The 15,289-nt window shown below is 42.8% G+C and overlaps 1 protein-coding gene across 1 annotated transcript; it reads right to left on the bottom strand.

Annotated features, from left to right (window-relative positions):
* Positions 1-46: 46 nt before the first annotated feature.
* On the bottom strand, positions 47-13,231 carry slc43a2b (solute carrier family 43 member 2b). Its single transcript, XM_061085600.1, has 14 exons — positions 13,167-13,231; positions 11,909-12,212; positions 8,809-9,094; positions 8,613-8,668; positions 8,444-8,520; positions 5,530-5,622; positions 5,091-5,224; positions 4,590-4,786; positions 4,365-4,508; positions 3,200-3,332; positions 2,858-2,990; positions 1,993-2,066; positions 1,663-1,786; positions 47-1,579 (listed from the first exon to the last, which is right to left on the bottom strand). Exons 2-14 carry the CDS (start codon positions 12,066-12,068, stop codon positions 1,418-1,420), a joined length of 1,773 nt encoding a protein of 590 aa, XP_060941583.1. The 5' UTR covers positions 12,069-12,212; positions 13,167-13,231; the 3' UTR covers positions 47-1,417.
* Between the last annotated feature and the right edge of the window lie 2,058 nt (positions 13,232-15,289).

Raw genomic sequence — 15,289 nt, 5'->3', positions numbered from 1 at the left:
CTAAATATAGTGCAGCCTGGTGAGAAGTGAGAAACAGGAGCAAACATTTAACGAGATCAACACGTTTTTATTAACTCCCAAGAGTTCTTCCACATGAACCTAAAATACAACAAACATATCTTTATTATGTTCAAAGATAGAAGAAAAGAGCTCGATGCAGACAACACAGTATATGACAAGTGTGTCGTTGCCAGCCCGGCATCATTTAAATACGGTACTTTGTGAAGTTGATGATGGAAAGAAAAAATTTGTGTAAGATAAAATAAATATGTGTTAAAGTGAGACTCTATCTACCAGGAGAGAAGTGCTGAAATGAGCTGGTGTGTCCACAGGGAATAAAGTGCTGCATTTCCCTTAACAGTAGACAGAAAGAACAAAATACTCACTTTAAGCTAAGGCCTCTGGATAATGATGGTTTCATGGACATACGAATGTGCACCAGAAATTGTATTACCATATACTTTCACTGATATGTCTAAGTGTAACAGGGCAATCTGACCACTCAACAATAAATCGTATATTTTATATGAGGCTGTATCTAAAAAGAAACATCTGGTAAACTCAAGGTATAAAAACGAAACTAAATTAACAAAATAAATAATCTAAATGTTTTGCAAGACTTACCACGGTTTGTCCGATGTCCCTCTTACAGAATACAGCCACGTAAAACAATGACAGTATTATTTAAACTGAATAATAATACGATTTTAGCCTTGTAATAAAAAAAGCCCTATAATTAATCTTAATAATGTCTTTTCTAATCGCTCATCAGCAATAAGGCTCGACTCTCCTCCCTGTTACTCATCAATGCCTATCAGTCCACACTTAACCTTCCAGCATCTGTCCAGATAGCACAATGTTATTGGGACTTAGAATCAGGAAAGAAAACAGAACTCATACAACAATGGAATCACTCAGTAATAATGATAACGCTGTTTCATCTGATGCTGGCATTCTCTAGTCTTGCTGGTTTCACAAGTAGAAAATTGTGGGCGACACAAGCTTTCTTTTCCCTCGTACAGGGAATATGAAAGAAGTCTTACGTGATGTGGAGCTGCACCGACGTGCTGCTGAGAGGAGTGAATAAAAGGAGAAGTCAGAGGATTTTGGGGGGAATGCAGAGAGCAAACGCCTCTTTCCTTTCACAGTCTTTTCCTCTTTCTTCTTCTTCTTTTTCCCTCTCCACGTTTCACTTTTCTCCTCAGCAACACTGTTCCAATGGACTCGTTTCCATGGAAACCACAGCCTTAGTTCATTTTGGTGGGATTTTGGGAAAATGGAGGTGGCAGTTTTGTTTGCCCGTGTGTGATTGATGGATAAATGTGATGTTTAGGATTTCAGTTGTCCTTTGACATGTGTATTTGTAAATGTATCACTGGATTGCCAATGTTCTCAGTTTCTCGGCCGGCACGCTCCTCTAGACGTAGGCCTCTGGGATGTCGGAGCCGTTAATTTTGATGAATATCTTGGCGTTCTCCTCCTTCTGCTTTTGCTGTTTGTTGAGCGTCCATCTGAAGTAGATCAGGTAGAGTGGCAGCAAGAAGCCGAACATGCTGAGGACAAGGAGTCCAACGTTGACCTGGAGGAAAACACCAGAGTTAAAACGTGCCCGAGGGTTTTAGTTCAGGCGTAGGGTCTGCTTGAGTGCGTTCATATTCATACCCAGAGAGGGTCTCCCTCCAGGGGTCCCATCATAAACAGAAACAGTGGTTGCTGCAGCAGAGCGAACACGGCACTGACCAGGGACTGCATGCCTGTTAGACTGCCGAACTGAGAGGATGGGTACCTGGGGAGAGAGGACAGGTACATTTAGTGTCTCAGTCTGAAGTTATAGAGTCACACTGCAGACGGCCATGATGATGGTAACACATGTGTGTGTGTGTGTGTGTGTGTGTGTGTGTGTGTGTGTGTGTGTGTGTGTGTGTGTGTGTGTGTGTGTGTGTGTGTGTGTGTGTGTGTGTGTGTGTGTGTGTATGTGTGTGTGAAACTTACACAGCGGCATAGAGGCCACCAACAGCAGAATGAATGAACCCTCTCACCACAGTGTGAAGGACAAATGACAAGATCTGAGATAGAAGACAAAAGAGATCAAATACATCCATTATTATTGATAATAATAATAATGCATTCCATTGGCTTTATAGGGGTCTAAACCCCTAAAGGAACGGCTCAACATTTTTGCAAAAACGTGCCTTGTGACTTTCTAACAAAGAGTAAAATAAAAACCTGAATATAACTCTGCAAACTGATTAACATGGCATATCTTTTTTTATATTCTGTTTCCACTGTGAGCTAAGTTAACTTCTCCTGGCTGTCGCCTCATATAATCCTGTCAGATATGAGTTGTCTTGGTCTTCCTCCTACGCACGCGCGACGAATCCCAAGTCACTCTCAGCTGCTGATCAAAACGTTTCTTATCTGAGTAATTAACACTTTGGTGTGATAAAAATCTTCCTAAAATGATAGAAATCTTACTTATTTAACATTAGGCTTTTTAGTCCATGTCCCATCCACTTACATGGTGACAGTTTATGACCTGTACTTCTCTTGGCCACCAGCGGGCGATTGAAACGTTTTGGCTTCACTTTTTGTGAGCTCTAATGTCATCCATCTGTATGATCTTAATGCTGATTTCAAAGAAATGGGTGTAGTTTTGCAGCTGGATGCTTTATTAACAAACCGTGAGGATGTTAACCATGTTGACTTTTACATAGCTGTGTGTCTCTGATGCCAACAGCCTGTTAAAGCGGTCAATCAGTAACGTCTTCACAAAGAGACAGTGATAACACCGTTAGCAGGGCAGCTGTATTCCTGAGGTACTCCAATGGCCTGTGTGTGGCAGAGTTGGACCACTCACCTGCAGGGGAAGATTGGGCACCAGGCTTGTGATTCCAAATCCTACCAACAGGACGTTTGTGAGAACGAACGCTCGTAGGGCATTGGTCACCTTCTGGGTCTTCTTGTCTCTACGCTTTATCTTTCGCTCGCCCCTAGTAACAGAAGAGAGGTCAGACAATCAGACAGTGATACCACAACGTTGTTTCACAATACAGGATAGTTTCTAGGTTCTAATCCCCTTCACCACGCTGACAAATCTGTAAATATTAATGTCTGGGTCTATAAATGGAAAGGGGTTAAGGCAGACAGGGGGGTTGGGTGTTTATCCTCCATCGTGGGGGATTAGTGGACGTTGACTCACTTGCTGCAGGGTTCCTGTTCCTCCTCTCCATCGGTGCAGTCCTTCAGTTTCCAGTCCATGATCTGACCAATCACGGGCGTGGTCATGAGGCAAAGCAGTTGCAGCACACCAAAGATGGAGGAGTAAAGACTCACTGAGGGAGAGAGGGAGGACAAGAACAATGAATATTGAAAATAAATGAAGAATGAATGGAAAGGAGGTTAAGGTTAGAAGGAAGGATTGTTCTACCCTGGTTAATGAAAATAATGTCATTGTTAATTATTAGTCTTATTATAGCTGCTGGAGCTATAATACTGAGTAAAAGAATGGGATACGGAGAAACCAAAAGTCAAAACGATACCACTACTAGGTGGATTTATGGTCTGGGGGGGGCTAATGATAAAGGAGCCATGTAAAAGTGCTCATATGATGTGTAATCTCTGCAGGTGCCGAAGGGCAAGGTTAGTTAATGAGTACAACAAATGGTACCTGGTGACTTCAGGTTGAAGCTGAATGACAGCTGAAGGACTGTGTTATGGACATGAGCCAAGGTCGAATGATGAAGTAACAACACTAAAGCTGTGGCAGTTAGTGGCGGTAGATGAGTGTTAGATTGTGATGACAGGCCTGTACTAGAAGTTCAATTACCTCCGCCAAGGAGGTTATGTTTTCACCCCTGTTCCTTTTTTGTTGGTTTGTTTGTATGAAAGCAAAATTACGCATAATCCAATAAAGGGTTTATCAATCAACTTAATGGAAGGATGTGGTATTGGTCAGGAGTGGTGTGGATCCAAATAACATCTTTAACATTGCAAGTTAGGGCCTTTACTGGCTGCTTTACATTTTCACTGTTTTCCCAGGGATATAGGAATATAGGAATATCAAGGATGTTCATGGTGAATTCAGGGAACTAAAATCTAGGAGTGTGTGAAACTTGGTGCAGCTTTACTGGATTAAAGGGGATTGTTGGGCCTTGGTGGAGGTGTATATGCTCTACTAAGTGACATTCTAGTTCTAGTTGATGTCAGCTGAAAGTTAAAAGCCTAACTACTGATACAACAATAGTCTTACCAAGTTCCATTCTATCCACTGAAAAGTCAATGAAAACCAAGTAAGTCTAGCTGCTTTGAAATCATGAATCAAAGATACTTAGCAGCCCGTGTCATAGACAAAGCAACAAACAGACCTGTGTCGAGGTCTCCGTCGCTGAGAGCCTCCAGGACGCTGTTCATGGCCCCCATGTAGAACAAGAGACGAAGCTGCGTGATGGACATGGTCAACGCGCTGAGCATGAAGATCGGGCTGATGATGCTTTTCAAGAACGACTGGGCTGCAGAGGAGATAAACAAGTCAATGATGAGCCCCAGGTCAACTCTCACTACGATGCTCACTTCAAATTATTCTCCCTTACACTCTTGTTGTGGCTTGCAGTCCATCTCCAGGTCCATGGTGGACAGGCAGAGCTTGTGGCCGTCCTTGGTGGCGAGCTCCTTCTGCTTCAGGCTGTTTCCTACGCTGAGGCGGCGGCCCACCGTGGTCACCTGCCGGTAAAACTGCTTGCCTGTGATTTTGTGGTCAAAGCCCAGCCAGCTGAACTTGATCTTCACACTGTTGGAGTAGATGTGGTAAGAGGAGAGGGGGTCATGGAGGAATAGAAACAAGGAAGTGAATATCATGAACAAACAATTGTGGTGAGTATTAATGTGAGTCGGTCATCTGCAAGTTTCCTGCTGAATAGGCAGGTTTGGTTGATGAGTGTGCAGACAGACTTTAACCCAGAGCTGCATCACACTGGACTTTTCTTACCACATATTACATAATTGCATTGTGTGAAAGCCCAATGAGAATGAGAATATCGACTCAGAGTAAGACTATAGACTGTATAATTACTGCGGTTATCTATGGTACTTACGTGTAGTCCATGTCCTCTGGTCCTGGGAATGGTTCCAGTGGCCAGTTGAACCAACAGTTCAGGAAGACCACTGAAGAACAGGCAGCCCACACCACCAGAATAGAGATGAAAGATATGCCCATGTCATAGATTACCTGTGCAAATGAAAACATACATGTTGAAAAAAATACAGAGAAGACAACATATATATGAAATAGTTCCATCAATGCCATGCAGGTACACCACCATACTGTTTAAAAACTAGCTAGCTACTTAATGTTTCTCTGGGAAAACTCTGGTTTTACATAGGAAAGATCATTTTCTCAGCCTTTTAAATACAAATTGATAGCAAAAACATAATTTTTTTTTAACATTATGTTGCAAAAAAGAATGAATGACACTCATAGGCGCATTCAAAAAAGACTGCAGGCATGTGGATGTGCGCTTCAGTGCTTGTTACCTTGACACCAGGGAATGTGACGGCTGAGGAGGCATAAGAGCCGATCATCAGAGCGATGAAGGTGGAGCGGAGGTCCCCGAACATGGTGGGCAGCTAGAGAAGACACAGACAGACTTGAATTTAGACTTTGGTTTATAACATTATCAAGACCTGCCCTGATTCGGCCTTTATGAGTCAGGAGGAGGTTTTTGTGCACACTTGCAATTTAACGAGTGAAATGTCCCATTGTTAATATGAGTATAAAGGTTAAACCATCGAGTGTCTAGATCCTGGTGATCTCAGCTGCTCTTTGGTTGCTCTGAGCCTGAGGCCATGGGGGTTCCCACTGACACTGGGGTCAGCGTGGACACTGGGAACCAATTAACAGAAAAGAACATCAGAGACAATAAAACCACAACAAAGTGACGGGGAACTCCAGGAAAAGTGATATGAAACAGCGTCACATAACACACACACAGCTGTGCAACACCAGATGCAAGCGCTGCGCTGACAAATTCTGTACAGCTGAAACAATTCGGGCGAGCAAGGGCGACTGAGGTGGGGTGTGGATCGAGGAATAAGGGTATGCTGTGAGGATAGAGGATGGCGAGAGTTTCTCCTCCTGGCTTTTGAGGAAAAGGGAACAGGTGGATGGGAACAGGCAGGAGACAGTGAGTGGCAACAAAAACACCCAAATACAAAGGCATTCACAAGCTGTTTTCGTGAGACTGAGCAACAACAAGCACATTGAATTACATAAGAGAGGGGGGGTGGGGGGGGGGTGCTGAGGAAGAGGCATGTGCATGTGTCTGAGGGAGTAATGTACTGTAGCACAGAACAGTACAGTACTCCCCTGCACTTTTATCTGGGATACATGAAAAATAACTGCTCCAGGAGGGTGTTTAACTTTACAGATACATTAGGGGCAAACCTGGGGCGGAGACGTGACCTTCAGCAGCGAGCCAGCGCCGGCCGCTGAGCGCTGAGAAGGAACGATTGCTTGCAGGTCTGAGGTGGAGTCGTAATCAAGGAGTCAAGGAGCAACATGGAGTCTAATTATTAACCCAACACTGATGCTTTAAAGTGTAGCAGGGTGTGAAAGTGATGATGGGCAGGGGGGACAACATGTTTTTTTATACCCAGACCCTGGAGGCCTCCTGTGGACTCTGGCCTTAAATCCACGGTTTTATATCACTGACATTAATGCTAGAGGCAACTACTAATGAGAGATTTAGGTGGACACAATAAATGCCACATAGGAGAAGAACTATGCGGCCTGTGGTGGTATAGAAAGTGAATGTTTTATTGGGTGATTAACCAGAGCAGAGCCCCTCTCTTGTGAACAGCATCACCATGGTACAGGCCAGGACTCCTGTGTGTAGGCTGAACTGATGACGCCAAGAGGGAGCAGGAAGATGAAGAATGACACGGAAGGAATGCAGAGGAATGGTGAAGGACTGAGCCGTGTGAACTCTGCAGATTCTCAGTTGTTTTTCTGTCCCTGTGTATTACATCACAGGTTTTGTGGAGTGTATATGGGAAAAAAGTTGGATGATAGTCTACGATACAGCCTGGGAATCCCCATGAGATTTTGTTGTTACCTCTGCCAAGGAGATCATGTTTTCACCCCTATTTTTTTGTAGGGAAGACTACACAAAAAACACAGGACGGATTACCATGAAGCTTAGTGGAAGGATGCGGTACGGGTCCAGTAGGAAGTCATACAATTTTGGTGCAGATCCGGATGGGCTGGATCTAGTCACTTTCGTTAACATTGTGAGATTTTTGACGTTTTCACCAATTTTCCAGAGAATAATTCATGGATTTATAAAAAATCAGGAATATTCAGAAAACTAATATTAATGGAGTGTGTGCAGCTTGATTGAACCTAAAAGGGAGTGTTCGGCCTAGGTCGAGGTTTGAGCTCTACTGAGTGTCCTTCCAGTTACCTCTGCAAGGGAGGTAAAGTTTTCACCCCCGGCCACTGGTTTGTTTGTTGCTTGATTTAATTGTTTGTTGGTCAGCAGGATTACAGAAAAAGTTCTAAAATAATCAAATATTTTCACAAATTTTGGAAGGTTCAAGGGCAAAGAAAGAACACATTTAGTTTGGGCACAGATCCAGACATTGGCGGGGAACTGATATTTGTAAGTAGTTGCAATGTATAACACAATTGAATTTAAGGGGAGAGGTGGGCCTTGGCCGGGTAATTGCTCCAAAGAAGGCAACAATTTTCTAAAAGGTTCTTCGTCATTCTGAAAATGTTAAGGGTGAGCAATACCAATCTCTTCCCTAACTTTCCTGTTGACACAAATCACTAAACACAATTGTGAAAACTGACTGATGTGGATTCATGATTTATGTTTCTATCTTTTTCTTTGAACTTGCCACACACTGTGAAACGGAAAATTAGCCCCGGCTCTCCTCTGCTGCCTCACGTCTCAGTTTTTGAGGATAATGCTGCCTTGCAAGTCGGGCTTGAATACATCTGTTTCCAAATATAAATTTATATGGGAAGTGAGTATTTGTGCGTGTGCACGTGCTCTCCACAATGTTCTTGCTGAGGCACAAAAATAAATGCAGTGGACGGTGATAATGAACCATTGTGCTACTTTTTCTCTTTCCAATCAGTCTTTGCTTCCTGCTTTGCAAAGCTGAGCTCAGTTGTCCGCAGGAACACAGAGTGCAGTGTAAGGAGCCAAAAAAACAAACAGACGACACAGAACAGGAGACAGGGTGGAATGCCAGACAAGAGGGGAGGGAGAGGGTGAGCAGACAGGGGAGCCAGTCAACTATTATACAAACTATTAACACTAAACTGAACAGAGACCTGTGAAGACAGAGAATATACATCTGGACAAACACCATGTGGCCGGTGCAAAGGCTCTGCAGCAGGAGGAATTCAAAGCACACGCTAGAACGTGCACACACTTACTGTGAGAGAGGTGAAGGTCATGCACATGCCTCCGAAGCCATTGAAAGTCAGGGCAATGAAGATAAGGACAGAGAGTTCTGCAAATGACACACAACAGGTTATGAGTCTACTCAGAACCAAAGTACTGTACATTGCTATAGGTCCACTTGCACTCCTCAGGTATACTTACCATTTGGATTGTATGCTCCATAAGCTATGAGAAGACAGGACAGTCCAAAGCATGTGCTGGAAAGAGACAACAGTGTCAAACTCTTCTTATGACAAATAGAATTACAATAAATACAAGGGAAGTGAAACGGGTTTTGTTCCCAGAATGGAAAACAATGACATCATGGTTAGTCTGGGTCATTTCCTGCTTTTCTTACCTGCCCAGCAGTCGGAGCTTGCGAGGCCCATATTTGTCCATGACGATCCCCAGAGGCAGCGTGATGGCCGAGAGCAGGAAGGAGCCCACGGTAAACGCCAGGTTCAGCATCTCGTCCTGCTCCTTACAGATCAGCCAGCCGTTCATCTTCAGGTGCTCGTCCATCGGCACGAGGGGCCTCATCTCCACGCCGTCTCCCAGACCAACCACAGCATCTTCGTAGTAGTCGTACTCATCGGGCGTCGGCATTGCGACGGGCAGAGACAGATTATAGCTGGAGCTGTTACCTGCAGAGCATGATGGAAATAGGAAGAGAATTAGTTGGAAAGATAGATTTTGAAGAGGCATGCAAGACGAAAATATGCTGAAAGTAGGATGGTTCCATTTTGTCCATTCTCTTTATTTGATCATACTGATGGAAAAAAACACACCATTGATAAATTATCATATAAGTGTGTAAGGTTAAGTTCAGCTCCTATATACTGTATAGTGAGCAGAGAAGCTTCTTTATTAGTTTGTTAGAATGCCAGGGATAAAAAGGGATAAACTAGCACTGGCAATAAACTTCTCATTATCTTGCAACACCAAGTGAAGAGGAAGAAGAGGGGAGCAGGAAACGTATTGGTCATGATGTATGAGCCGATGTTTTCTGGATTACCCTCCCTGCAACCTCTCTGTTGTCTGTGTAGTCCTAGGAGACAAGTATGTGTGTGGCATCCCGGTGCTAAACACCATGACGCGCTTCGTAACAAAGTGACAGAGTCTTCCTGCAGGAAACCAGATCTCACACTTGGTGGGACGCGAGGCAGCACGGGGGAGTTGTTTGGAAAGTGTGTGTCTGAACATGCAGATAGTACTTGCTGTTGTTTGGTTGTTGTTTGGTTGTTTTTGTTGTGCAGCGAAATTTGGGGATACAATTAATAGGTTAATAGACCCAGCAGACAGATGCACACTTTTTTTGCATATTCTCTTCAACCACTGTTATAACTTATTATTTATACTTTCAAAAACTTTTGTAAAAATACATCCTATTTTTATAATTTTATATTTAAAGATGGCACTAGGTAGAGACATAAGGATATAACAGAATGTATTTTCTATTGATAACTATTATAAAGCCTTAAGAGATTAACATAATCATAAACCTCTCAGCCGAGCCTTTCCATGCGTAGGCACTTTCTTTACAGTAACACCTGACTGATAAGCAGCAGCGAGGGGCAAAGGTGATTTGAATGAGTGATGAGATATGCAGTTGGTTGAATGGTGAAGGTGAAAAGAGAAAACTGTGCATGAAGGACTGAGGAAAACCCAGAGTTTTGTTTGTCTGCATTCAATTAAATATCATGAGATATCTTGTGTTCTTAAGGGTTAAATGCATGAAAAATCAGCTTTGGATAAATTCTTGGGACTATTTACAAAAGTAAGCTCACAAAATATGTTGTGCACCACACAGAGCAGAAAGAAAGCTACATCGATAGTTAATGATCCTTCATACCCCATGTTTTAAGAATTTGAAAGAATTTTTTGAATCACAGGGAGCAGACACATCTTTAATGATCTTTTACTTCCTACTGTCATCTCAAAATTTACTTTTGTAGGTATGAGTTGTAAACATTTCAACACTTTTACGTTGAATATTTACCACGACAATAATTGTAGTATGTGTTTTTCTCTTTGAATGCAAGTTTATCTATAGTGGTCTTTTATTTTACAAATTAAGTATCTTTTTCCTGTGTCTTTCTGCAATGTCTTATCACACCCTGCTTTGTACCCAAAGACAAAATGTCCATGCAAGTGGAAAATAGATGTTTTATATTGAACTCTAAAAGTGTTAAAAAGTAACATTTGTAACCTCGTGCAGCAAATATTTTGAGATGAGAAAAAAATGTTGTTACTGTATTGGATCTAAAGTGAAGTAGTACCAACTGTACCTAATGACCTGACAGGCTTTACCCGTTCCCCTCATATCTTAAATTCCTGCACCGCCTCATTATGTTATCTTGCGTTCCGTTACGTTTCTGACTGTCGGCCTCCACCACAGATCGGACTTTTCTACTGTTCATCACTTTACTATCAGGCCCCTGACCCTTTATCTGTGGACTTTAAGCTTCCATATTAGCAGTAATAAAACCCTGCTGTGGATCTTGCGGTATCACAGGTCACATGCCTGGAAAGAGCTGAGCTGGTGCTGTCCTCTCCCTTCTTATATCAGGACAACAAGATAAGACGGCTGAGGCTTTGCCCCAGGAAGTCACCTGCAGCCGTGGAATGCTTGACTGTTGCTGGTGGGTGGTGCACGTCTAGGGTTAAATGTGTAGATTATTTGAAGGTTCTTGGCAGAATTTGCTGCCAAGATCAGAGGATTCTATGCATTTGAGTCAACAGGAGCAGAGTGACGGGCATTTGGAGCTGGAAATACATCCTCCTGCACAAATCACCAGTTAGGTAAAGCAATGGTGAGAGATAAGAAAACCTGATTCCAGCCAGTAGCCCGGTGGATTCGGCCTCAGCAGTGCTCACAACAGTCAGGGGCACGACACTGTGTCACCTCTGGTCCAAACAATAAGTCTGTTCTGACTCCTCTCTGTCGTTCCCTAGTGTGTTTATCAGTTGTCACTTTAGCTGGACCTGCCTTTCATCCGAGGAGACACTGGCGCCCTTCTATTCTTTTACCTTTGGACCACTTGGGCTACCTGAAACCCTGGCTCTCTCCTTAATTTAACTTATCAGGTTTAATCTCCCGGGACCCTGCAAGGATAGCTCATGGCCCCGTCACAGAAAACAGATCTTCCTCTGAAAGAATGGAAGAGGCAAGCCAGGAGCAGTGTAGAGCTGTGTGTCTTAAATAAAAGATTGCTCCCGTCCCTTCATCCTAAATCAGCTTGACACTTACTGACTGACCTATCTCCACAGATCCTTAAAATTAACAGCAATAGTTGTGCATTTTAGATGAGAAACCATGAGGTTTGCACTATAAACTTATGAGGACAGATGCCCAGAAACCTGAGAAATCTAGGCCAAAGTGCGGAAATGTAAAATGGAACATGTGGGAGAAAAAACAGACTCTGTGTCCTTTTTAAAGTACAGCAGTTATGACTCACCCTCCTCGTTGCAAAGGTACGAATAGAAGCCCTCGGACTTCAGCATGATAAGGAGTGACCCCCATCCCAGCAGCACAGCAGAGAAGAGCAGATTCTCAATGATGGCAGTCACTGCCATCCACCAGCGCCTGGCGAACGCCGAGGCCAGGGTCGGAGCCATGGTCGCGTAGAAGAAGTTACCGGCAGAGGAGAGTCAATGGAGGTAGAGAGAGAGAAAGAGAGAGAGAGGAGAAAAGCAGGCTGGAAGCTCAGAGAGAGAGAGAGGCTCCCTGACTGACACTCGGGAGGATCTCTGATCACTTATCTGTGGAGAGGAAGGGGGAGGTTTTATAGTCAGCCTATCACACAGAAGTCACCGACGTACAGGAAGGTTGAGTTTTAATAAGATCACAAGATAAAACCACTTAACAACTTCTCACCCAAATGAATATCACTTGTTTTCAAGTTAAAAAAAAAGTATCTGCACATTAACATGCTCTGTTTTTCTTGATTAATTGAGTTTCCCCTTATATTTAAACAAAGAGGAGTGGTAATGACATTCACACTAAAGACCTAAACTGACTTGTAAACGGCCAATGATTAACTCCCCTGCTATAGTGCAAAGATCATTACATCACTCTTCTCTTACGTCACAAACACAGGCAATATAATAACTTAAGCATCCGTGCAATGTCACAGAGTTTGTGCTGTTCGCTGGAGAACTGGTCCAAACTGGCCCCAGGAGAGAAAAGTGGGGCTCCCTCAGCCCTAGCCCCCCCTTGTCTCCCCCATCCACCCCAACCCACGTTGCCCCTTCTCCACCACACAACCCCTACATGTCCTCCCGGGCTCATCCAACCGCAACTCCCCTCTGCAATTACTGTCCTGCACCCAAGAACACAGAAGGGAGCTGCCAGACAAACAATAAACAAACCAGCCCGTACAGTCAACTCTCTCTCTCTCTCTCTCTCTCTCTCTCTCTCTCTCTCTCTCTCTCTCTCTCTCTCTCTCTCACACACACACAAACACACACACACACACACACACACACACACACACACACACACACACACACACACACACACACAATCCTATACGTGCACCCACACACAATCTGTTATACCACTGCCATAGAACTGGTTGTAGAGTTGACAGTTTGTCTCATGTAACATTGAATGTTGCTTTATCAATTAAAAACAAATGTTTCCTCACTACTGCAGCACAAGCTAAATTACAGGTGAACTTTAGAACCTGCACAGAGGCAGGGAAGCGTCTTTACCTCTCCAGTTTGTCAGCAGCAGCAGCGTCCAGCTCCTCTCGTCCAGATGTACCCGGGTCACTCGGCTTTAAATGACAAGTCCCCTGAGAAAAGCCAGGTTTATATACTCCCGCTGGCTGCCGTCACATGGCGCCCCCTAGTGGCCATGTCTGATGCCTGCACCTAAGCCAAAGAGCATTGAACATCTTATTGGGGCCTTGCACAACGGGTTTTCAGTTTGAAGGCTTGTTTTGAAGGTGATCATTTTCTGAATGAGCTGTACGTTTTAGCAGAAGCTCCCCAAAAAACTGTCTGTTATATAAAAAATGATTTTTTTAACAGCCACCGTGTAACGTGAAGTCAGAGGGCACTTTAACTGACTGAATGGAGAGGATTAATCAGGCCAAACAAAGTCTGACTGAAAACATAATGGACTTCTGCAGATAAGGATGCGTCAACAGTTGTCTGATCAATAACAGGAATTGATAAAGAGCAGACTGGAGCTGTGACTCATCCGCTTCAGCTGTTTTTCTAAAAGTGTTTACTGTTGTTTACCGTGTGTTGGATGTTTACGTAGGTATGAGCTGCTGAGGTTGAACAAGCACTTCCAGGGAAGCAGTCGGCTCACGTGAGTTCATTTAAACCAGTTGCTATGTTTTTTTCTGGTGACTTTGTTATCAGTTGTTTCTCAACATTAATGCTGAGCTCACATGAGGCCAAATTTACATGATCAACGATCCGGCCTCTTTTTGTTTAGTTGATACAACCAGAGTTTTAAATGAATGGATTGTTTCATTTCATTTGTGAACACTGATGCAAGACAGGAATTTCTGAAATGACATTTACACATTTAAACCATTTCGGATTTGAGGGCTCAAACTTTATTTATAAGTAAATACAATCTTGTATTGCAATATGTCTGCAGTTCTGATGACTTTTGGTTGTGTATTTATTATTGGCTTTGTGTCTTGAGTCTTAGCAATTCCAGTTCTGTTGAAATGCTTTCCTGTACAATGACAAAAACAGTTTTCTTTTCTATTCTATTTTTTAAGAAGCTAAAAAGACAATCAAAGTCTTAGAGTGTGATTGTACACAACCTGGCAAACAAACACTTGTTTTATTTCTAATAGCTTATACTTTATATATTATACCATAATAAATAGTTTATAACTGATATTTGAGCATTAACAAAACCATTGATTGCAGTTAATAGGCTATTTATAAAGCAGAATTCATCACATAGTTGGAAGTTTCCGTGTATTCTTTTTGGAAAGTGAAGTTTACATTGTCAGCAAACTTGCAGTGAAAATCTGTTTTCAGAGGTTTGAGACTGCTGATTGTCCACTTACAGAGCAGGATGCTGAAACTGTGATCAATATGCTAATCGATGGCTGATTGAACAATCAACCTATCCAAACAAACACTGATATGGTAATTTGTGCTGTTACTGTGAACAATGCCCTTGATTAAAGGTAAAAACGACCCCACCAAGTTTGAAATTCAGATTTCCTTTTAATCTGGCATCCTACTCTTCTCATGCTGATGGGGCATTTGATCTATTGATGCATCAGTTGTAGACGAACCAGTCAGACTGAGTATCGGACGTTAATTGATCAGCTGATCTCAGAGTTTCGCTGATGCTGCAGTGGATGTATCTGCCCTGATTTAACAGTTATTTACAAACTCATTATAAATCACACACCTTGTATACAGCTAATCTGGCCCAGTGTTTTATTTCCTAAACCTTATCAAATACACTGATTGATCTGATCAGCTACCACAGGAAATATCACACTTCCAGGACAGAGCGCAATGATATGTAACAAAAGTATCAAAGAATTAATTATCACATTCATGTGGATCTGAGTTTAACATGTTTGCTGTCATAAAATCCCCCCAAAATAGTTGAACTGTGTTGCATATTTTAGAAAACATGTTTTCTTGCCATTTGATTTAACGCCACCTTGTGGTGTCAGAGGAAAACTACGTGAAGGACAGAGTAGAGGGGCTTTCAGAGCGCAAACCCCTCCACCAACAGTCCCCGGATGAAACCACTAGACTAGTCACTTTACAAACAACAACTGTTCATTTTGCAAAAGCCCTACTGCTTATAGTAAATTTTATTGCTTATAGTTGTTATCTTT

Source organism: Limanda limanda, chromosome 14 (genome assembly GCF_963576545.1).
Source record: "Limanda limanda chromosome 14, fLimLim1.1, whole genome shotgun sequence".
In the NCBI taxonomy this organism is placed as follows: Eukaryota; Metazoa; Chordata; class Actinopteri; order Pleuronectiformes; family Pleuronectidae; genus Limanda; species Limanda limanda.
The sequence above is the reverse complement of the archived record's forward strand: the minus strand, read 5'-3'. Positions and strand labels throughout refer to the sequence as shown.